Raw genomic sequence first — 25,695 nt, 5'->3', positions numbered from 1 at the left:
TAAAATCAATAGTGTCCTGCATTATTGATATTTGAGGGCTTTAATTGCTAAATAAAAGAACTCTCCCGAAGGAATCAATAAAGTACTATCTCTCTATTTAAATACTGCATATTTCAGTTTTACTACAAAAAACAAAGTTGTCTTTGACAGAAAAGTCATAAAATCTTGTTTGTTTTACTTTATATCAACCTCAAGTTGATATAGAGATTTATAGTAAGCATTATATTAAAAAATAATAATAATTTGACTTATTTTTTAACATTTTAGTGACTGAGACCCTTTATGCTCCCCAGGAGTCCTAAGGATTAAAAACAAATCCATATATTTTGCTATGTTTTGAAAATGAAAAATATCAAAATGACCCCCGCATGCTTACATTTTTCCGTGTGCGGCCCCTGTGGAAAAAGTTTGGACACCCCTGATTTATGGGAAGACATTATTTTCGTCCCACTTCTTATGAAAAACATAATTAAAAAAGAAGGTATGGCGTCTGATGTGAGAGAGTGACACAATAAGTAACAGCCCTTTAATGATTTTAAACAGTGACGTCATCGGCTCCTCTTCTATTACGCCAAGGGAGGTAAAAAAATAAAACAATGTCATCCTCAACCAGTCGCCGCTTGTGATTGGCCGAGCCGAGCTGTCAATCACAAAAGCGACGTGCGTCACTTCCGTTGTCAGGTGGCGCTGTCGCTGTGGAAAGATGCGATCAGCGGCGAGAGAGCAGCTTTCTCCCTAATTGCTGCTTTCACACAGCACACAAACACTCAGCCGGACCACGACGCGGGCGGAATAACTCCACGCACGCACTGCTTCCACGGCGCTGCCCCCGAGAAATGTGGACGTTGTGAGGCCGCGACGCCAGACTTGTAACCCGCCAGCCAGCTTGAGGCTTGAAGCTTGAGGTGAGCTCGCCTGCTAGCTAGCCTCGGCGGCTAATGCATGCATGCTAGTAGTTTCAATGTCCTCCTTCTCTTCTTTAAATGTCCTCCTTCTCTTCTTTAAATGTCCTCCTCCTCTCTTCTTTAAATGTCCTCCTCCTTCTCTTCTTTAAATGTCCTCCTTCTCTTCTTTAAATGTCCTCCTCCTCTCTTCTTTAAATGTCCTCCTCCTCCTCTCTTCTTTATATGTCCTCCTTCTCTCTTCTTTAACTGCGGCTCCGCTCTCTCTCTCACCGACACAGCGACACTTCACTGCCGGCCCGTGTGTGACACCAGTGTGACACCAGTGTGACACCAGTGTTACATTAGTGTTACATTAGTGTTACATTAGTGTTACATTAGTGTTACATTAGTGTTACATTAGTGTGACGCTAGTGTGACAATAGTGTGACATTAGTGTTAAAATAGTGTTACAATGGTGTTACATTAGTGTTACATTAGAGTCTCCTAGTTCGCACATAAAACTCAAACTTGTCTCGCGTTTGTGTCCTCTTTGTGTGGCCGCTGTCTTTGCTGCTACTACTAATAGTACTACTACAAATAGTACTACTATTAGTGCTACTACCATTAGTACATCTAGTGCTACTATTAGTGCTACTGCTATTAGTACTACTACTACTAGTGCTACTACTATTAGTGCTACTAATACTACTATTAGTGCTACTAATACTACTATTAGTGCTACTAATACTACTATTAGTGCTACTAATACTACTATTAGTGCTACTAATACTACTATTAGTGCTACTACTATTAGTACTACTACTATTAGTGCTACTACTATTAGTACTACTAATACTACTATTAGTGCTGCTACTATAAGTACTACTACTACTACTACTAATAGTGCTACTACTATTAGTACTACTACAAATAGTGCCACTACTATTAGTTCTACCACTACTACTACTTTTAATGCTACTACTATTAGTACTACTACTACTACTATTAGTGCTACTACTATTAGTACTACTACCACTAATAGTGCTACTACTATTAGTACTACTACTACTAATAGTGCTACTACTGTTAGTACTACTACTACTATTAGTACTACTACTATTAGTGCTGCTACTACTACTACTAATAGTACTACTACTACTATTAGTATTACAACTACTATTAGTACTACTCCTACAATTACTACTACTACTATTAGTAATACTACAATTAGTACTACTACCACTACAATTAGTACTACTACAATTATTACTACAATTACTACTACTACTACAATTAGTACTACTACTACTACAATTAGTACAACTACTACAATTAGTACTACTACTGCAATAAAAATTACTACTGTTACTACTACTACAATTAGTACTACTACTACAACAATTACTACTACTACTACTACTACAATTAATACTACTTCTACTACAATTAATACTACTACTATAAGTACTGCTACTAAAATTAGTACTACTATTGCTACTACATTTAGTACTACTACTGCGATTAGTACTATTACTACGATAATTATTAGTACTACTGCTACAATTGGTACTGCTACTACTACATTTAGTACTACTGCTACTACAATCAGTACTACTGCTATTACAAGTATTAGTACTACTACTACTGCTACTATAATTAGTGCCACTGTAATTGGTACTACTCTTGCTACTGCAATTAATACGACTACTACAAATAGTACTACTGCTACTATAATTAGTTCTACTGCTACTGTAATTAGTACTACTCTTGCTACTGCAATTAGTACGACTACTACAATTAGTACTACTACTACTGCTACTACAATTAGTACCGCTACTTCTGCTACTATAATTACTACAATTAGTACTACCGCTACTGCAATTAGTACTACTACTGCTGCTACTGCAATTAGTACTACTACTGCTGCAATTAGTAGCAATTAGTACTACTACTACGAATATGTTGGTACATGCTCCAATGCACACAACTCATTAGTAGTACTAATTGTAGTAATACTAATCATAGTAGCAGTAGTAGTAGCAGTACTATTTGTACTGGCAGTACTAGTAGTACTAATTACAGTAGCAGCAGTAGTACTATATGAAGTAGCAGCAGTAGTACTGATTGTAGCAGTATTATAGTATTAGTACTACAACTACAATAAGTACTACTACTGCTACTTCAATTAGTACTGCTGCTACTACTATGATTAGTACTACTACTACTGCCTTGGCGGAGTATGCATTAATTGGACTACCCTGTTGCAAAATCTATATGGAAGTGTCTAACAGCGTTGGAGATAAGTGGTTTTTGAATGGTAAAGGTGAGGTGTGCATGGTTAAGAAGACTCAAACAATATCAAATATTGTTGCTTAAACTTCCATTGAGCACACACCACAATCTAATGAGATCTGACCATGTTGTTGTTGTTTATGTGTGCACTGCCATCAGCTGCTTGTTGTTGTTGCTGGTGGATCCATGTATGAAGTACATAGAAATATTCCTAATGAAACTGATACTTTTTAATGAAACATACTTTCTAATGAAACATACTTTTTAATGAAACATACTTTCTAATGAAACATACAGTATATTTTAATGAAACATACTTTTAGGGATCAGACGTGTGCATGCTTCCTATTTGCCAACATGTTATACAGCGTACAACTTTATTATTAGAGCTCACGTGTGCGCTGGAGCCAACCCCAGCTGACTTTTGGGGGAAAGACCATAAATCAGGGGCGTCCAAAGTGTGGCCCCTAGCTAACTGTTTAGCGGCCTGGGGCACCACCATTAGCATGCTAATAATAGAATGCTATATTTTTTTGCATATTTTTGTAGGTGTACAACGCGTTGTCAGTGTTTTTAATTTGACAAATGATACCTGCTAACTTTTTTATGTACATAGCTAATGTAGTCGTATGTTGGTTCATGCTCCAATGTACTCAACTCAAAGTAATACATTTGGGTATTTGACACATTTTAGCACAGGGGTGTCAAACTCATTCCACGTTGTTGTTATGGGGGCCCTGAGAGGGCCGGTTTTAACAAAGAGTAATATATGAATATACATATGTATATATAATACATTAACAATATATTTTTTTACATAAACTGCAAAAAAAATGTTAAAATTTTACTTTTAAAAACTGGCAGCTCAGTCACCAGATTTTTACAGTGAAAGCAGTTTTCTTGGCTCCATATAGAAAATGTTAAATGGAAAAACAACACTGTTTTTAGCGGTAAAATACATGTGTATATATAACGCATCAACAATATATTTTTTTACATAAGCTGCAAAAAAAATATTAAAAATTTTACTTTAAAAACTGGCATCTCAATCACCAAAATTTTACAGTGAAAGTAGTTTTTTTCAGCATATAAAAAAATGTTAATAAATAGAAAAACAACACTGTTTTTAGCGGTAAAATACATATGTATATATAAGACATTAACAAGAAACATTTTTTACATAAGGTGCAAAAAAAATATTGAACATTTTACTTTAAAAACTGGCAGCTCAATCACCAAAATTTTACAGTGAAAGTAGTTTTTTTTTCAGCATATAAAAAATTTTAATAAATAGAAAAACATCACTGTTTTTAGCGATAAAATACATGTGTATATATAATACATTAACAATAGATTTTTTTTTTTACATAAGCTGCAAAAAAATATTGAAAAATTTACTTTAAAAACTGGCAGCTCAATCACCAAAATTTTACAGTGAAAGTAGTTTTTTTTCAGCATATAAAAAAATTTTAATAAATAGAAAAACAACACTGTTTTAGCGGTAAAATATATGTGTATATATAATACATTAACAATAGATTTTTTTTTTTACATAAGCTGCAAAAAAAATATTGAAAATTTTACTTTAAAAACTGGCAGCTCAATCACCAAAACTTTACAGTGAAAGTAGTTTTTTTCAGCATATAAAAAATGTTAAATAGAAAACAACACTGTTTTTAGCGGTAAAATACATGTGTATATATAATACATTAACAGTAAAAAAAAATTACAGAAGCTGCAAAAAAAATATTGAACATTTTACTTTAAAAACTGGCAGCTCAATCACCCAAATTTTACAGTGAAAGTAGTTTTGTTTCAGCATATAAAAAATGTTAATAAATAGAAAAACAACACTGTTTTTGGCGGTAAAATACATGTGTATATATGATACATTAACAATAGATTTTTTTTTTTTACATAAGCTGCAAAAAAAATATTGAAAATTTTACTTTAAAAACTGGCAGCTCAGTCACCAGAATGTTACACTAAAAGCAGTGTTTTTTGTTTTTTTACAGCATATGAAAAAATTTAATAAATGCAAAAACAATACCACTGTTTTTGTCAGTAAAATACATGCGTATAAATAATACATCAAGAATGTATTAACACTAAATGGTCCCTAGTGTGTGAATGTTGTCTGTCTTTCTGTGTTGGCCCTGCGATGAGGTGGCGACTTGTCCAGGGTGTACCCTGCCTTTCGCCCGATTGTAGCTGAGATAGGCACCAGCGCCCCCCGCGACCCCGAAAGGGAATAAGCGGGAGAAAATGGATGGATGGATGGATACTTTAAAACCTGGCAGCTCAGTCACCAAAATGTTTCTCTAAAAGCAGTGTTGTTTTTTTCACAGCTTATAAAAAAATTGAATAAATGGAAAAACAATACCACTGTTTTTAGCGGTAAAATACATGTGTACAAATAATACATTAACAATATATTGTTTTAAAATAAGATGCAGTTTTTTTTATTTACTTTAAAAAGTCAGTAGAATTTTACAGTAAAAGCAGTGTTTTTTTACAGCCTATAATAAAATATTTTAATAAATTAAATGGAACAGAAAAGCAATACCTCTGTTTTTAGCAGTAAAATTCTAGCAACAGAGGTGCAATTATTTTCACCATACAACCTTGTTGTTTAAATGTTTTTTCTGTTGTTGTTGTTTTCCATGTTTTAGTGTCTCACTAAAACACGAAAAACAGTACCAAAGTTGATTTTACGGTTAAAAAAAACTCAGTCGGTGGAATTTAACCATACAATTTAATGTACATTTTACAATCTACAATTTGATTGATATTTTTTTTGGAAATCATACGTCAGGCAGATATTTAAGTACAGTTTTTCATCTTTATTTTTACAAAAAATATTTTTGTAATACATAATATAATATTTTGATTTTGATAATAATTGCATTTTAAAAGATATTCAATTGCATGCAGTACATTGTTTTTAATGTCAAAAGGGAAGTAACAATTATATTTAGTAAAAAAAAAAAAGATGAAACATTTTATTAAAGCATATTATTTCCAGGCTTTCACGGGCCACATAAAACAATGTGTGGCGGACCAGATTTGGCCCCTGGCCCTTGAGTTTGACACCCATGCGTTAGCATTTAAGAATGCTAACATCAGCGTGCTAGCTTTTTTTAGCTAATTTAGCATGTGTACACCGCAATGACATATATGGTTTTCACTAATACTAATTGTTAACATGTTGGCATCTTTTTTTTCTACTCATTTTGCTCAAGTTTTTTGTTACCTGACGCTACTTAAATTTTAGTATCTCTTTAGTTCCTCAGCATTCACACATTTCTATAGAAATTGCATTTTTTAGTTCTTTCGAAAGAATCTTGTCTGTCTATCTGTGTTGGCCCTGTGATGAGGTGGCAACATGTCCAAGGTGTACTCCGCTTTCCGCCCGATTGTAGCTGAGCTAAGCTCCAGCACACCCCGCAACCCTGAAGGGAATAAGCGGTAGAAAGTGGATGAATGGATGGAAAAAATGTATATATTGCGTTGGTTTTGAAGGTGAAAACTACCAAAATGGCCTTTTTGCACGTATGTTTTTGTAATGTGCGATGGACTCGCAATCTCCTGACTGTGATGCTGCTGGACTAATCACTCCTCAAATTTTTCAGCCATTATTTATTTAAAAAAAATATTTCTTAATGTAACAATCACTTTTGAAGCCACTTACATGTATTCAACATGTCCAGGATTTGATGTTTAAGTGAAGTGAATTATATTTATATAGTGCTTTTCTCTAGTGACTCAAAGCGCTTTACATAGTGAAACCCAATATCTGAGTTACATTTAAACCAGTGTGGGTGGCACTGGGAGCAGGTGGGTAAAGTGTCTTGCCCAAAGACACAACGGCAGTGACTAGAATGGCAGAAGCAGGAATCGAACCTGCAACCCTTAAGTTGCTGGCACGGCCGCTCTACCAACCGAGCTATACCGCCACTATTGTTTAAATTATTATAATTGCCCCAAGTACTCCACATTGCCTCAAATAAAAAAGAACAACAATATTGAATACCGTATTTCCTTGAATTGCCGCCGGGGCGCTCATTAATTTAAAACTTCTTCTCACTCCGGCGTTTACCAAAGGCATGCGGTAAAGGCAAGCATGCGCTAAATATTTTAAAACCTCTTCTCACTCCGGCGCTCACTGAAGGCATGCGGTAAATTTAGGCCTGCGCTTATAAATTTGAGTGTGATGTAAGGATACCATCATGAAAAGCACATTTAATAAAAAAAATGTTATGATCTTACCTTTACTTATAAATGAAGTCCATGCGCAGCTCCTTCTGATCAAACGCATCGATAACTTGTTTATAGAAGTCTTCCTTATCTTTCTTCAGTTTTAAAAGTCTCTCTGTCTCGATGGAGATCTTCCTTTATTACCTCCTGCTTCCATTGAAAGTCCAGTTTAGAAAACTGTTTTATTTTAGATATGTAATCCTCCATGTTAAAAGTACAAGCGAGAGGAAAAAAATTAACGATCGCAGCTCACTCTTGCTGCTTGTTGTCACTTCTTCTGCAGCCGAGTACTCGCAAGAAGGATCACTAGCGCCCTCTACCACCAGGAGGCGGGAGTCATTTAATGACTCATATTTGACACACGCAGCTACGGTATATTAATAAAACACAGCTGCTTACTGTTCTTTTTAGCATATTCAATAGCTTGGACCTTAAATCCTACTGAATAGCTCTTAATCTTCTTCCCTTTATGCGATTTCAAATGATTGAAATCAGCTTCCTCCATTTTGAAAATGATGACAGGTGAAGTGTCACTCGTTACGTGACGAGTTTGACCCGGTGGAAATTCTAGACATGCGCTAATAAAAATAATATTTTGCGAAACGAGTTTGACCCGCCCGATTGTAGCTGAGATAGGCGCCAGCGCCACCTGCGACCCCAAAAAGAGAATAAGCGGTAGAAAATGGATGGATGGATGGAGTTTGACCCAGCAGTAATTCTTGGCAGGCGCATACTATATACCCGGCGGCAATTCAAGGAAATACGGTATACGACATGTAACCCAGCCCTATTTTCATGTATGTTTTGGGTGTCCCATTCAGTAAAAAAAACCCTGTAAAATTCCAGTTGTTTTTTTTAGGTGGTCTGTCGTAACGTTTTTAGAATTCTATCGGACGTTGTGACTTTTGGTTTCAGTGTTCCTGGAAAAAAAGGGAGCGAAACACTGACTGTACAGCAGATTTTTACATCTATATGTGCTCATCTAATTTATCCACACATACACCATGGCCCCACAGACACATTTTTTTCTCTCAATGTGGCCCTCCGAGTCCAAATATTTGCCCAGCTCTGACCTAACATAACCTGTCAGAATGTATTTATAGCAGACCGCCACAAATAAATGATTATTATGGGAAAGAGTGTACAAGCACGTTAATAAGCCATGTGTCATACCGATGCTCAACAGATCCCTGTTTGCTATCTTTGTCCTCGCTCTGCAACCCTACAAGTGTACCTAATCTTGTGGGCTAATCTTTTGAAAACGTTTTTTAGTCCCAAAACGTTTCCGAAAAGGAGTAGGAAGAAGCTGGGTCTATTTATTCCGACCACTTCTCCATTTCTCAGCAATGACCATACTTGCCAACCCTCCCGGATTTTCCGGGAGACTCCCGAAATTCAGCGCCTCTCCTGAAATCCTCCCGGAACAAATTTTTTTTCCCAGAAATCTCCCGAAATTCAGGTGGAGCTGGAGGCCACGCCCCCTCCTGCTTCATGCGGACCTGAGTGACGTGTCGACAGCCTGTTTTCACGTCCGCTTTCCCACAATATAAACGGCGTGCCTGCCCAATGACGTTATAAATGTAGAATGATTGAGGGGCGAGTTCTTGGTTTCTTATGTGGGTTTATTGTTAGGCAGTTTCATTAATGTCCTCCCAGTGCGGTAACAACACACAACAACAGCAGTCACGTTTTCGTCTTCCGTAAAGCAGTTCGTCTGCCGTAAACAGCAATGTTGTGACACTCTTAAACAGGACAATACATCTACGGCTTTTAGAGAGTGCAGAGCACAACTGCGCACACAACAAGGCGACGAAACAGAAGAACGAGGAAGATACAGCATGGTTAGAAAAATAGTGACAGAGAATAGAACAAGGATGGACAATTCAACCCTTAACTCAACAATGAGTAGATGACTGTTATGTGTGTGTATATGTGTAAATAAATGAACACTGAAATTAAAGTATTTCTCTCATTCATACATATATATATATATATATATATATATATATATATATATATATATATATATATATATATATATATATATATATATATATGAAATACTTGACTCTGTGAATTATAGCTGTAAATATACTCCTCCCCTCTTAAACACGCCCCCGCCCCACCCCCCACCTCCCGAAATCGGAGGTCTCAAGGTTGGCAAGTATGGTAATGACTGCAAAAATTTTCACTTCCTGTAAGTTGCATTTTAATACAACTGCATCTATTGCTTTGTTTCAAGTAGTGGACTATTTTTAATGAGCTTCGTGCTGCTCCACTTCTTTGACGCGGTACCATCCGTTTATACAGTTGACATGTTTTGCATGTGGGCTGCTCCTGCAGAGCCAAACCAGCGGTACCAAGAAGCTGTAGGCGGATCTAGTCCGACACCTCACGCGCTCGGTTTGCGAGCCATACCATTGTATGTCTCGTGGGCCACCGGCAGGATCCTGTCCTTCCGGTGCGATGCGATACCATCGCAGATTGTATCTGCCTGTGTCCGAAAGGGAATAGCTGCATGTGTGCCGTCACCGCGCTGATGTCATCTAGGTCGGCGCGCTTTTGTTGGCTGCCTTGACCTTTTGCTTTTAAACGCGTGTCAGGGGTTGGATCGGTTTGGAAGTACTGAAGGCTGGAGGTTCTTGTTGTTGAGCTCCTCTCCCAATGAATCATTTGCATCGGTCCAAGGTGCACGGACACTTGCATTGTGCAACTTGCAGGGGATCGAACACACGACACTGGCCACTATATTAGGTATTTATGCATAGTCAAATGTTCAAGAATCTTTCATGTTTTTATTTATGTGGGTGTGCTTTGCTGGCTACAGACTAGGGCGGGGGTTGGCAATCTGCGGCTCTTTAACGCCGCCCTTGTGGCTCTCAGGAGCTTTTTGAAAAATGTATGAAAAATGGAAAAAGATGAGGGGAAAAAAATATAAAAAATTATGTTTTTTGTTTTAATATAGTTTCTGTAGGAGGACAAACATGACACAAACCTCCCTAATTGTTATAAAGCACACTGTTTATATTAAACATGCTACACTGATTCGACTATTTGGCGAGAGGCGTTTTGTCCTACTAATTTCGGCGGTCCTTGAACTCACCGTAGTTTGTTTACATGTAAAACTTTTTCCGACTTTCTAAGACGTGTTTTATGCCACTTCTTTTTCCCTCTCATATTGTCCGTCAAACTTTTAATGTGCATGAATGCACAAAGGTGAGTTTTGTTGATGTTATTGACTTGTGTGGAGTGCTAATCAGACATATTTGGTCACTGCATGACTGCAAGCTAATCGATGCTAACATGCTGTTTAGGCTAGCTGTATGTACATATTGCATCATTATGCCTCATTTGTAGCTATATTTGAGCTCATTTGGTTTCCTTTAAAGGCCTACTGAAATTAGATTTTCTTATTTAAACGGGGATAGCAGGTCCATTCTATGTGTCATGCTTGATCATTTCGCGATATTGCCATATTTTTGCTGAAAGGATTTAGTAGAGAACATCGACGATAAAGTTCCCAACTTTTGGTCGCTAATAAAAAAGCCTTACCTGTACCGGAAGTAGCAGGCGATGTGCGTGTGACGTCAAGGGTTGTGGAGCTCCTCACATCTGAGCATTTTTTACAATCATAGCCACCAGCAGCTAGAGCGATTCGGACCGAGAAAGTGACGATTTCCCCATCAATTTGAGCGAGGATGAAAGATTCGTGGATGAGGAAAGTGAGAGTGAAGGATTAGAAAAAAAAGTGAGAGCGATTCAGCTGTTATTAGACACATTTACTAGGATAATTCTGGAAAATCCCTTATCTGTTTATTGTGTTACTGGTGTTTTAGTGAGATTATATGGTACCTGAAAGTCGGAGGGGTGTGGTGACCGCCAGTGTCCCCGGTGGGAGGAGGTAATAGTCCGCAGCTGCAGGAGGACGCAAGCTCCGCTCAAAACAACGGTAAGAGCCAACTCATTACCACAGTTTTCTCACCGAAACCTGCCGGTTGACATGTGGTCGGGATCCATGTTCGCTGGACCGCTCTGTTCCATAGTAAAGCTTCACCGGCTGTGTTTGTGTTGATAAAGGCTAAAAGCTTCCCACCTACATCTTTCTTCTTTATCTTCTCCATTATTAATTGAACAAATTGCAAAAGATTCAGCAACACAGATGTCCAGAATACTGGTTTATTATGCGATTAAAGTAGACGACTTATAGCTTGGATCGGGCTGGAAAAAAATGTCCGCTCCAACCAATAACGTCACAAGCACACATCAACATAAGCGTCATCATTCCGCGACGTTTTCAACAGGACACTTTGCGCGAAATTTTAAATTGCAATTTAGTAAACTAAAAAGGCCGTATTGGCATGTGTTGCAATGTTAATATTTCATCATTGATTTATAAACTATCAGACTGCGTGGTCGCTAGTAGTGGCTTTCATTAGGCCTTTAAGTCCTCTTAATTCAATTTCTATCTCATGACACACTATCTGTATGTAATATGGCTTTTAATTTTTTTGCGGCTCCAGACATATTTGTTTCTGTATTTTTGGTCCAATATGGCTCGTTCAAAATTTTAGGTTGCCGACCCCTGGACTAGAGCTGTGAATCTTTGGGCACCGAACAATTCAATCAGAGTCTGATTCCTGGGGCGACGATTTGTTTCTGAATCAATCCTTGATTCAACACGATTCCTGATTTAAACCGACTGTTCAATGTAATAATTATAATCTTACAGGTGGAGTTGTTTTGTTACCAATATTTTGGTACTGGTACCAAAATGTATCAAGATACTTTTCTAAATAAAGTGGACCACAAAAAAATGCTTTAATGGCTTTATTTTAATAAAGTATCTTAGTGTACATTAAAATGTCTCTTATTGCAATTAAAGAACAAATTTGTCCTTAAATAAAATAGTGAACATACTAGACAACTTGTCTTTTAGTAGTAAGCAAACAAAGGCTCCTAATTAGTCTGCTGACGTATGCAATACATATTGTCATTTATCTACCTATTATTTTGTTAAAATTATAAAGAGCAAGCATTATTCATTGATTATTAATCAAGTTTTTCATTTACTGTTAATATCTGCTTGTAGTCTGTTTCAACATGTTATATCTACACTTCTGTGAAAATGTAATAATCACTTATTCTTCTGTTGTTTGATACTTTACATTTGTTTTGGATGATACCACAAATGTAGGTATCGATCCGATACCAAGTAGCTAAAGGATCATACATTGGTCATAATTCATGTTCTCATGTGCCCAAGGACCTATTTCCCGAGTTTGTGAATATGATATGAATTTTAAAGAATTTTGTGACGATAAAAAATATCTATGTAATCATCATAGTAGTATCGACTAGATACACTCTTGTACTTGGTATCATTACAGTGGATGTCAGGGGTAGATCCACTCATGGCATTTGTAAATATTGTGATGCAGGTGAGCTATTTTATCCTGTGTAGTGAAGCATGTTTAGCTATTCCTCATCCTTCAGTGATAATGATAATTGTAAGAAACTTACTTTATTTGTCGCCACAGAGGCAAGATTAGTGATTTGGAAGTAGCTAAAACAATACAGATAGCGAATGGACATTAGCAACTAGCCAGTTAGCCATTTTTTAAAGAACCTTCCTGTGTGTTTCAGTGTCATGGCTTCACCTTTATCGTTAGTTTTTAAGCCAAAATGCGTCCGTTCTCCTTTTTCTGTCTACACACTATGTTTGCTTTTAAGTACTCCGTGATGGTGCGCTGCCGAACATGCTCCTCTGCTCTTAAAACTAGCAATGTCACCGTCAAGCCAGTTTAAAAATAAAGGGTGAGGAACCGATACTTTTTTGAGCCGGTGGGTATGCCCTCAAATTTGCCTCCTTATTAAAAGTTAAATACAATAGACCCAAAATTTCCGTCCATCCTTCTTTGTTTGCTGTGTAATAACATTTTTGTATGGTGTACCATTACTAATGATGGTATACATCCATCCATCCATCCATTTTCTACCGCTTATTCCCTTTCGGGGTCGCGGGGGGTGCTGGCGCCTATCTCAGCTACGACATTATTCACTAAAGCTACTAAACTACCTTTGAAAAATAATGATACTTTGTTTTTATGGGCTTAATGGCGCACCAAGGCGCATGCTGCGAGACAACACACGCCCAGACCACTTGCAAGCCGAAAAAGGGTGGAGAAATAAGAATGTATGTAATTTGGCTTTAAAACTAACAATAAATGTGGTGCTACAAACATTGAAGGGCCGCCCTTGGTCGAGTCGCTAGAAGAAAGCCAACACTCCAAATGACTTTGTTCCAGAAGTTTTGAGGCTTCCATCCATCCATCCATCCATCCATCATCTTCCGCTTATCCGAGGTCGGGTCGCGGGGGCAACAGCCTAAGCAGGGAAACCCAGACTTCCCTCTCCCCAGCCACTTCGTCTAGCTCTTCCCGGGGGATCCCGAGGCGTTCCCAGGCCAGCCGGGAGACATAGTCTTCCCAACGTGTCCTGGGTCTTCCCCGTGGCCTCCTACCGGTTGGACGTGCCCTAAACACCTCCCTAGGGAGGCGTTCGGGTGGCATCCTGACCAGATGCCCGAACCACCTCATCTGGCTCCTCTCGATGTGAAGGAGCAGCGGCTTTACTTTGAGTTCCTCCCGGATGACAGAGCTTCTCACCCTATCTCTAAGGGAGAGCCCCGCCACACGGCGGAGGAAACTCATTTCGGCCGCTTGTACCCGTGATCTTATCCTTTCGGTCATGACCCAAAGCTCATGACCATAGGTCAGGATGGGAACGCAGATCGACCGGTAAATTGAGAGCTTTGCCTTCCGGCTCATCTCCTTCTTCACCACAACGGATCGGTACAACGTCCGCATTACTGAAGACGCCGCACCGATCCGCCTGTCGATCTCACCATCCACTCTTCCCTCACTCGTGAACAAGACTCCTAGGTACTTGAACTCCTCCACTTGGGGCAGGGTCTCCTCCCCAACCCGGAGATGGCATTCCACCCTTTTCCGGGCGAGAACCATGGACTCGGACTTGGAGGTGCTGATTCTCATTCCGGTCGCTTCACACTCGGCTGCGAACCGATCCAGTGAGAGCTGAAGATCCCGGTCAGATGAAGCCATCAGGACCACATCATCTGCAAAAAGCAGAGACCTAATCCTGCGGTTACCAAACCGGTTTTGAGGCTTGTTTGTCGTAATGTAAGCAGGATACTTTGTGACATTTGCGCAGAAATGGCTTTCTTCTGGCGACTCGACCATGCAGCCCATTTTTCTTCAAGTGCCTCCTTATTGTGCATCTTGAAACAGCCACACCACCATTTTTCAGAGAGTCCTGTATTTCAGTTGAAGATATTGGTGGATTTTTCTTTGTATCTCGAACAAATTTCCTGGCAGTTGTGGCTGAAATCTTTGCTGGTCTAACCCGAACCCCTCATTTTCCACTTCTTAATCAGCGTTTGAAAACTGCTGATTGGCATTCTCAATTCCTTGGATATACTTTTATACCCCTTTCCTGTTTTATGCAGTTCAATTACCTTTTCTCGCCGATCCTTGGACAATTATTTTGCCTTCCCCATGATTCAGAATCCAGAAACATCTGTATCGTCTGTCAGACGCCCAGAAACTCACTGACCTTTTATACTCACACATGAATTACAAACAAACATGACACAGGTGAGGATTGGAACCTTAAATAGCCATTCAAACCTGTTTGTGTTAACTTTTGTGCATGTTATCAGATCAAAGTCACTGGTGTATGTAAACTTTTGATCAGGGTCATTTGGGTACTTTCTTTCGTCATTTTGATTTAAAAGGAGTAAATACAGTTGTTTGCCAATAAATAGCTTCACACAACCATTACGAACGAGTGGAAGGAAGGTTTTTGTGTTCTTCATATTCTCAGAAGAATGGCCAAGAAATCATAAATTCTCCCTGGGTGTGTAAATTCTGAGCAAGACTGTATAGTCAATACAATGATTGTATCAATATTTTTTTCTTAACACAAAGCCTTTTATCTTTTTTATTGTTTATAAACCCAGAAAATACTGCCCTGGCCGCAGAAGAACTTTAATCATGATCAACACGTAAGTTCTCGGTATTGGATCCACACCAAAATTTTTAAAATTTGTAGTATCACCCGAAACTTATGTACAGTATGCAAACAATAAAAAAAACAAGTGCTTATTCCATTTGAACAGAATTGCAAATGGAACATTTTAAAAACAAAATAACCAGACCAATACCATGAGATATTACAAATAAATAAAACAAGTAGATTAATAATTTCCCTTTTATAATTTCGACAAAATAGAAAAGGAAATGACTGATTACGTCATGCTACAGCAACCAAAAGAGGAGCCCTTGTGAAGTGTTTTCTTACTTGCTACATAAAGAGAAGTTGTCTAGTATGTTCACTTTCCTTTTTATTGCCAACATTTTTCTTTGATTGCAAAAAAAACATCTTTAATGTATAAGATTTGCTGTTATATGAATTTTAGTAAAGATACTGAAATCTTGGTGTTGGAATAACCCTGGTCTGATGATTTAAATTAGGGCTGGGCGATATATCGTTATACTCGATATATCACGGGGTTGTCTCTGTGCGATATAGAAAATGACTATATGGTGATATTGGAGTATACCCTCTCAAGCAGTTGCTTTTAGCTGCTGGCATTACACTACAGGCTCTTCCCGCTCTTTTTTTTTTGTGTCTCCTTCTCACAGACAGCAAGTGCACCTTGTTACATACGTCACATACGTATATGCCCTCGCAGAACAGAGAGGTAGCAGCATGGGTAACGTTAGCTGTGATGCTAGCGGAGCTGTGCGACTGGTAATACGAGAGAAAGAAGGTGCCAATTTGGTAAAAAATGAAGGAAGAATTAATTCCCAAGAAAAACAGCAGGGGGTCCATCGTCTGGCGGTGGTTTGGCTTCAAGGGGGAATATGTCGAACAGATTTGTCAAGTGCGGGGCAAAAGTGTTGCGACAAAAAGTAGCATTTCTGCTAATATGTAGCATCATTTGAAAAGTCACCTGCTAAAAAATGAAGAGTGATTACTCCGCACGTCAACATCTCCAACTGGCGCCACGCCATCAAAATGTACCGTATGAAAAAAATAGTCAACAACAAAAGGAGATAATGTCCGTAGGAACCTACCACATAGTGAAGGACATACACTATTTGATTTCCCATTATGTAGCTCATTTTTATTTGACACTTATTGAAATATCTTGTGTGACATCATGCACAAAAGTGCACTTTATTTGTTTTAAACTATTGTAGTGGCGTTTGTACAAAAAGTTCACTTTAATTTAGTGTTGTTTTGATATGTCATCTTAGTGACATCATGCACGAAATTGCACTAATAGCTTGTTTTAAAATGTCTCTGACAATCTTGCACTTTCTGTTTTGAAATGACATGAATGTTTGTGCCACTGCCTAACAACTGTTTAATTAATACACTTTTGGTCAATTGACTTAGTTATGATTTCCCTCTCTTCATGAAAGTTTAAAAGTAGCATATATGAATGCAGTATGAAGAAGAATGTTTGAATGTAGACACATAGAATCATCATACTGCTGTGATTTTATGCATCAAGTGTTCATTCAAGGCTAAGGCAAAATATGGAGATAAATATGGTGTATCGTGATATGGCCTAAAAATATGGAGATATTAAAAAAAGGCCATATCGCCCAGCCCTACTTTCAATGCAGGGATTTTGCTCCCAAAAGGGGTAGAGTAGAGTGGACGACTCTCCTCCTTGTAACTGTATAAAGTAGCCATGATATGATGTTATCAGTGTGTTGCAACACAGTTGCACGGCACTGTAAACACACACACAAAAACATATCGTGCCAGTGGATGTAATGCTTGTATGTCTGTCTTTTGGGGTATTTTTTTAAACTCTAATCTAAGTAACTTTTGCTCAAAGCCGGCAATTTGAAAATGCATTCATCTATCCGTGGGAACATAGTAGGTTTTAAGGCTGATATTATTTCCTGTCTACATTTTTTGCTGATCCTCTCTTACTTTCTGCAGCGTGACTTTGTGTCACTGCGACTTACGCCACAGAGGCTTCTCAAAAAAAGCCGCCGCTTCATCAGACTCAGTGGGTGATGACTAGTAGTGGCAAGGATGGAGACAGATGGGCGAGAGACACTCTATGATGACACTGTCTGCTGTCTGCTCTCACAAAAAAGCCTCATGGAAGTGAGAATCCATGGCCGCCAACTGTCCTGCCTCCGCTCTGGCCCCCGAAAGTGCTAACTGGCGAGTGGCGCATGATACATTCTTGATAGCCTTGAAGGACAGAACAAATATTTTTGGGGGTCTTTATTAGAACCTTTTTTTTTTTTTTAAGCGTACACAAACCGATTTACGCTGCATTTGTGCTCGCTAAACTGATTAACAATTACTCTGTATTCCGCATAACAGAGCAATCGTAACCCTCATCCAAAACCGTATCGGCCAGGGCACAAACCGTTTTTTTTCTTTCGAATTTAGAAAATTCTTGCATTAATCCACAACTACAAACCCGGAAACCAGTGAAGTTGGCACAGTGTGTAAATGGTAAATAAAAACAGAATACAATGATTTTCAAATCCTTTTCAACTTATATTCAATTGAATAGACTGCAAAGACAAGATAATTAACGTTCAAACTGTTAAATTTTATTTTTTACAAATATTAGTTTACTTTGTATTTTACTTGTGAGTTACACACTTGGCCAATAAAACTGATTACTACACTGATTATCAGAAAACATAAATTGAAGAAAATTACATGAAGTACCGTATTTATTGTATTATAAATCGCTCCGGAGTATACGTCGCACCGGCCGAAAATGCATAATAAAGAAGGAAAAAAACATGAGTTGCATTTTTTGGGGAAATTTATTTGCTAAAACCCAACACCAAGAATAGACATTTGAAAGGCAATTTAAAATAAATAAAGAATAGTGAACCACAGTCTGAATAAGTGTAGGTTATATGAGGCATAAATAACCAACTGCTATGTTAACCGAACATATTATGGTAAGAGTCATTCAAATAAGTATAACATATCGAACATGCTATACCTTTACCAAACTATCTGTCTCTCGTCATCAATAAATCCAATGAAATCTTCTTCCTCGATGTTGCTTATAAACAACTCTGCCAACTCCAAAGGTATGCGCCGCTTCCTCTTGTCCTTTTCTGCTGCATATTTCACTACGTCCAGTTTGTAATCTGCACTACATGATTTCCTTTTCAACGCCATTTTTGTTCAGCCCTTCTCAGTTTTTATAAGTTACCGCCAACGATGAAATGATCCATTTTAATAGCTACGGCAGTAGCATATAGCATATAGCAGTTAGCAACCCATGACCCGCAATGCACTTCTGCCATGACCCTCCCCCACTGAATTCTTATTGGTTGACGTGTGTGTGACGATTGCTGACATTTTCTTCGTCTCTTCCGCGAATGATATAAATAATATTATTTGATATTTTACGGTAATATGTTAATAATTTCACACATAAGTCGCTCCGGATTATATGGAAAAAACTGCAATTTATAGTCCGAAAAATACGGTAATGTCACGTGATGTTGTGTGGCTTAATAGGAAATCGAATAGTGTATGTTCTCCGCTCTGTGGTAGGTTCCTGCGGACATGATCTCCTTCTGCTGTTGACTATTTTTTCCATACAGTGTTGATCTGGAAATGTTTGACTTGGCATTTTGTTTGTGTGGTTGTGTTGCACCGAATGGAGATGTTGACATGAGCAGTAAGCACTCTTCATTCTCTAGCACAGGGGTCGGGAACCTTTTTAGCTAAGAGAGCCAAAAAGCCAAATATTTGAAAATGTATTTCCGTAAGAGCCATATAATATTTTTTTTTAACACTGAACACAACTAAACGCATGCATTTTTAAGTAAGACCAACATTTCTAGAGTATAATAGGTCTCTTATTCTTTGTAATAACATTGTTATTCCGAAGGTAACTGTGGAGGGGGCGTGGCCTGTGGGCCTGCAGTGAACTGGGGTGTGCCAGGACCGGCCTCTAAATCAGCGATAGTTGCGTAGACGGCCAACCTGGGCCTTGTTATCTAATCACCTGTCACTCTGTTATAAGCAGCAGCCAGGAGGAGAGACGGGGTAGGGGCTGGAGCCAGAGCGCGAGCGCGAGCGAAAGAGAAAAATACAATTGCTGGAAAGCAACTGAGGGAGTTATTGAAAAATAGTAACCCTGAAATAGGCTCTCATGTCGGTGCTTGGTGGTCTGAAGAACCCCCAGAAGGGAAAGCCCCACACTAACCAATAATAAATAAATAACTTCTTACCATTAACGCAACTTCTTGAACAGGTGCGGTAAAAAACGGATGGATGGCTTAAAAATGCATGAGAATGTTTTATATTTTGAACATTATTTTTAACACTGTGATTACAAGTGGAATTATTCATTATTTATCGTGTTAAGCAATGCCAGCTCAGATTTGTCCGAGAGCCAGATGCAGTCATCAAAAGAGCCACATCTGGCTCCCGAGCCATAGGTTCCCTACCCCTGCTCTAGCAGGTGACTTTTCAAATGATGCTACATATTAGCAGTAGTGCTACTTTTTGTAGCAACGCTTTTGCCCCACACTTGACAAATTACAGTTGTCTGTTCGACATCTTCCCACTTGAAGCCAAACCACCGACAGACGATGGACCCCCTGCGGGTTTTCTTGGGAATTCATTCTTCCTTCATTTGTCACCAGATTTGCACCTTCCTTCTGTCGTATTACCACTCGCACCACAGCTATCGTTACCCATGCTGCTACGTTTCTGCTCCGCAAGGGCGTATACATATGTGACGTATGTAAGAAGGTGCGCTTGCTGTCTGTGAGAAGGAGAGACAGGAAAGAGTGAAGAAGAGCTTGTAGTGTAATGCCGGCAGCTAAAAGCAACTGCGTGAGAACGTAGGCTCGAATATCACGATATAGTTTAGTTTAGTCTTTATTTGAAGGGACTATTCACAGAAACATTAAGCTCAAAGACACATATGTTCTGTATCAGGTTATAGCTAAATAGCTAATTTCCATCTGCAGTCTCTGGCTGCCTAAAATAAAGGGATGCAAAAATCATGCACTAAAATGATGACAATAAAATAATTCCATAGCAAGTAATAAATTGAAGAAAAGTCATAAAATGCCCTTTCATGGACATATACTTAATATACAATACAACCACGCCTCATTTAAATAGACTCCCTTTTTAGACCAGTTGATCTGCCGTTTCTTTTCTTTTTCTTCTATGTCCCACTCTCCCTTGTGGAGGGGGTCCGGTCCGATCCGGTGGCCATGTACTGCTTGCCTGTGTGTCGGCTGGGGACATCTCTGCGCTGCTGATCCGCCTCCGCTTGGGATGGTTTCCTGCTGGCTCCGCTGTGAACGGGACTCTCGCTGCTGTGTTGGATCCGCTTTGGACTGGACTCTTGCGACTGTGTTGGATCCATTGTGGATTGAACTTTCACAGTATCATGTTAGACCCGCTCGACATCCATTGCTTTCCTCCTCTCCAAGGTTCTCATAGTCATCATTGTCACCGACGTCCCACTGGGTCATTATTTTCACCGATGTCCCACTGGGTGTGAGTTTTCCTTGCCCTTATGTGGGCCTACCGAGGATGTCGTGGTGGTTTGTGCAGCCCTTTGAGACACTAGTGATTTAGGGCTATATAAGTAAACATTGATTGATTGATTGATTTACATCATTACACAAAGACAATACATGCTATTGTTCACATCTGGCATCATTTGTAAAATAACCAAGATTTTAACAGACACCTCAAAATTTACAACCAAAATGCTGTCATGGAAAAATATAATTCACGTTAAGTTGATGTGTCAAACATAGTGGCCACCTTAGTGACCGTGTGAGCAGCTTTGATTGCTCCAAAGCCACTTTTTAACTTCAATTGTGAATAAAGAGTAATCTGGTAGACTTTTCCAGGTTGTTGTGAGGTCGTTTTCTATATCGCACAGAAATGCAAACCTCAGGCTAATTGCTTCTTTTTGTGACTTGCATTAACGCATGTGAAGCCATAGTTACACATTCCGTCCCCGTTGTGATGCCACCGTTCCAAATGGACCAATCAGTGAAGCTTCACATTGAGACACACACAAACACACACGTGTGTGTATATACACAACAACCCTGGCAAGTGTACCAGGAAATCGAGCTCACAGTGCTAGGTATGTTTACTTCACATACGCTGCTGCTTTTCTCGCATGTTTCATGCCTGGGGCCACATTTCGTCCCAATGGTGTCATCACCTGAGCATTTAAACACCGCCGTCCTATGGAAGTCGAAAGCAGTGAGTCACCGCTTCTCTCGGTTCAAGGCACTACTTCCTCGTTACGGGAAGCCGACGCGGTTGTGTCACATGGGGAACTTGCGCTGCTCCGGTAAACAAAAGCATACCTCTCCAGTCTTGGGGTGGCGGGTGCCAGCTGAGGTCACGATGTGTCACGCTGTCACGGTCTGTCTTATCATCGCGGCGGCCTTGTCGCCACACGCATGTCAGAGGAAGGTCTGTCCAGATAAGCCGCCTGTGCAGATTTTCAGATAAAACGCGCAAAGTAAGAGCGGAAGGATTATTCTAAAGCCGGCTGGAAAAGCTTAATGTGCCTCAGTGCTGCGAGACAAATTGTTTTTTTTTTTTTTCTTTTAAATGTGTGTAAATTGTAGGTTGTCTGTTATTGAGGGGGAGGGTTGAAATCTGGGGTGTCGTCCTCGACACCAGTGGCCATTACTTTGAATGGGAGTTGTAATGGTCTCACATTGACACTGAGGTGTTGGTAAACGTGTGGGAGGGACTTTCAAATAGGTCCTCCTGTCACTCGCCATCAAGCTCTCCTTCAGCCAGCACTGCGTCTTTGAAGCTCCTGGTATTTTCTCGACCTTCTTTATAAAAGTCATTGTTTTAAGTCGTCCGTGTGTGTGTTTAGATGCATGCTTCTAATTCATCCTCTGCTCCGCCTCCCCGCAGAGCTCCAGTATGTCCAAGCGGCGTGCGTCGGAGAGAGGGGCCGGAGAGACCTCAGGCAGGGCCAGCAAGCTGCATTGTCCTGGGATATCTGGCAGCAATGCCAAGCGAGCTGGGCCATTCATCCTGGGTAAATAACCCCCTTACAACCTTTTTTTTTTTTTTACAAAACCCGTTTCCATTTGAGTTGGGAAATTGTGTTTGAGGTAAATATAAACAGAACACAATGATTTGCAAATCCTTTTCAACCCATGTTCAATTGAATGCACTACAAAGACAAGATATTTGATGTTCAAACTCATAAACTTTGTTTTTTTTTGCAAATAATAATTAACTTAGAATTTCATGGCTGCAACATGTGACAAAGTAGTTGAGAAAGGGCATGTTGACCACTGTGTTACATCACCTTTTCTTTTAACAACAGTCAATAAACGTTTGGGAATTGAGGAAACTAATTGTTGAAGCTTTGAAAGTGGAATTGTTTCCCATTCTTGTTTTATGTAGAGCTTCAGTCGTTCAACAGTCCGGGGTCTCCGCTGTCGTATTTTACGCTTCATAATGCGCCACACATTTTCGATGGGAGACAGGTGTGGACTGCAGGCAGGCCAGGAAAGTACCCGCACTCTTTTACTACGAAGCCACGCTGTTGTAATGTGCTGAATGTGACTTGGCATTGTCTTGCTGAAATAAGCAGGGGCGTCCATAAAAAAGACGGCGCTTAGATGGCAGCATATGTTGTTCCAAAACCTGTATGTACCTTTCAGCATTAATGGTGCCTTCAAAGATGTATAAGTTACACATGCCTTGGGCACTAATGCACCCCCATACCATCACAGATGCTGGCTTTTCAACTTTGCGTCAATAACAGTCTGGATGGTTCACTTCCCCTTTGGTCCAGACGACACAATGTCGAATATTTCCAAAACCAATTTGAAATGTGAACTCGTCAGACCACAGAACACTTTTCCATTTTGCATCCGTCCATCTGAGATGATCTCGGGCCCAGAGAAGCCGGCAGCATTTCTGGATGTTGTTGATAAATGGCTTTCGCTTTGCACAGTGGAGTTTTAACTTGCACTTACAGATGTAGCGACAAACTGTATTTAATGACAGGGGTTTTCTAAAGTGTTCCTGAGCCCACGTGGTGATATCCTTTAGAGATTGATGTTGGTTTTTGATACAGTGCCGTCTAAGGGATCAAAGTTCACGGTCATTCAATGTTGGTTTCCGGCCATGCCGCTTACGTGGAGTGATTTCTCCAGATTCTCTGAACCTTTGGAGGATATTATGGAGCGTAGATGTTGAAATCCCTAAATTTCTTGCAATTGCACTTTGAGAAACGTTGTTCTTAAACTGTTTGACTGTTTGCTCACGCAGTTGTGGACAAAGGGGTGTACCTCGCCCCATCCTTTCTTGTGAAAGGATGTGATTTTTTTGGAAGCTGAATTTCCACCCAATTATGGCACCCACCTGTTCCCAATTAGTTTGCACACCTGTGGGATGTTCCAAATAAGTGTATGATGAGCATTCCTCAACTTTATCAGTATGTATTGCCACCATTCCCAACTTCTTTGTCACATGTTGCTGGCATCAAATTCTAAAGTTAATGATTATTTGCAAAAAAAAAAATGTTTATCATTTTGAACATCAAATATGTTGTCTTTGTTGCATATTCAACTGAATATGGGTTGAAAAGGATTTACAAATCATTGTATTCTGTTTATATTTACATCTAACACAATTTCCCAACTCATATGGAAACGGGGTTTGTAATTTCCCCAAAATCTGCTTGTTGTACATTTGCTTGTCAAACTGCAGAAAAGGTAAGCGTTGTGGGATGTCGGTGTGTGCCTGCATGAGACAAGAATGTGAGGAATTTTGCTGATCCCCATGACATTAGTGGGAGGGAGGTCTATGTCCATGCAAGGTTAGAAGATGCAGCCCCCATGAATGTCTGTTCATCTACCACCCATCTGCTAAACTAAACATCACACGTGGGGTGTTAATGGGCACGTGCACACCCTTTTTCTTTAGAGAGCTGCAGCAAGAGCATACACTTGGGTATGTTGCCTGCCTTTTGGTCATGCAGCTGTCCTTTTTTTTTTTTTTTGTCCTTCCTTGCAGGGCCTCGTCTGGGCAACTCACCAGTGCCCAGTATAGTGCAGTGTCTAGCCAGAAAAGACGGCAGCGACGACTTCTATCAGCTCAAAGTAAGTCAGGCGTTCCTTTTTTGCTTTGTGCGCATGGTTTGACAAGAAGATGAAATATCACGCTCGGCGAGAGTGGACACGCAAACTTTTGACCTTCCTTTTGTGTGTGTGCTCGTTTTTATGGTCCTCCACTTTCAGTCTGGCACAAACAAGGCAGTCTGTGCGCTCTGTTTATGGGGGCTATCCAATGTCTGTTACACAAGCGTGGCGTGTTAGGGAGACGGGTGGAGGGGTAGTGCCCCACCTGGAATGTCGACTTTTAACCTCCCGCCGATGTGCGGTGAGTCAGAGCTGCCCCTCGTATCTGCGACTGCAGCGTTGTCTGCTGCATGTTTTCTTCACACAGCTCTGCCGCCACTCTGCAGCTTCCAAGAAAAGCCGTACAGTGAACAACTTTGCAGCATGCAATCAAGCGCAGTCAATCAACTGAAGTGGGAGTGTCCTCCGGCAACATGGGGTGGGTGTGTGCGGGTGTTTTGGGGGTTTTTTTTCACTCCGAGGTGATGCTCCCATGTCAGCTGTGGGGTGTGAAAGACAGATGATGAATTCCTCAAATGTCTTCCTGAATGTCAACAAAGTATTTGACTTCTATTTTGCTGCTACGTACTGTAGAACCTCCATATACGCCAGACCTGGGCAAATTAAGGCCCGGGGGCCACATGCGGCCCGTTAAGCTTTTCAATCTGGCCCGCCGCACATTCCCAAATCATTTTTTAGATCTTTAAGATGGAAACTGTACAAACCCCGTTTCCATATGAGTTGGGAAATTGTTAGATGTAAATAGAAACGGAATACAATGATTTGCAAATCCTTTTCAACCCATATTCAGTTGAATATGCTACAAGGACAACATATTTGATGTTCAAACTGATAAACATTTTTATTTGTTTTGCAAATAATCATTAACTTAAGAATTTCATGGCTGCAACACGTGCCAAAGTAGTTGGGAAAGGGCATGTTCACCACTGTGTTACATCACCTTTTCTTTTAACAACACTCAATAAACATTTGGGAACTGAGGAAACTAATTGTTGAAGCTT

At 39.7% G+C, this 25,695-nt stretch overlaps 1 protein-coding gene across 2 annotated transcripts in view; it reads left to right on the top strand.

The window, feature by feature from the left end:
* Nucleotides 1–660: 660 nt before the first annotated feature.
* The window catches only part of stk40 (serine/threonine kinase 40), a 47,279-nt gene continuing 22,244 nt past the window's right edge, over nucleotides 661–25,695 (top strand). The window contains exons 1-3 of one of the 2 annotated variants that reach the window (XM_061915129.1): nucleotides 661–905; nucleotides 22,449–22,575; nucleotides 24,570–24,655. In XM_061915129.1, the coding sequence (XP_061771113.1) occupies nucleotides 22,458–22,575; nucleotides 24,570–24,655 (204 nt within the window). In that variant the 5' untranslated portion in view covers nucleotides 661–905; nucleotides 22,449–22,457. Of the gene's footprint in view, nucleotides 906–21,902; nucleotides 22,348–22,448; nucleotides 22,576–24,569; nucleotides 24,656–25,695 lie in introns of those variants that run through there. The other variant, XM_061915130.1, reaches the window with a different exon arrangement.

This window comes from Nerophis ophidion, linkage group LG11 (genome assembly GCF_033978795.1).
Source record: "Nerophis ophidion isolate RoL-2023_Sa linkage group LG11, RoL_Noph_v1.0, whole genome shotgun sequence".
NCBI classification, from domain to species: domain Eukaryota; kingdom Metazoa; phylum Chordata; class Actinopteri; order Syngnathiformes; family Syngnathidae; genus Nerophis; species Nerophis ophidion.
The sequence above is the reverse complement of the archived record's forward strand: the minus strand, read 5'-3'. Positions and strand labels throughout refer to the sequence as shown.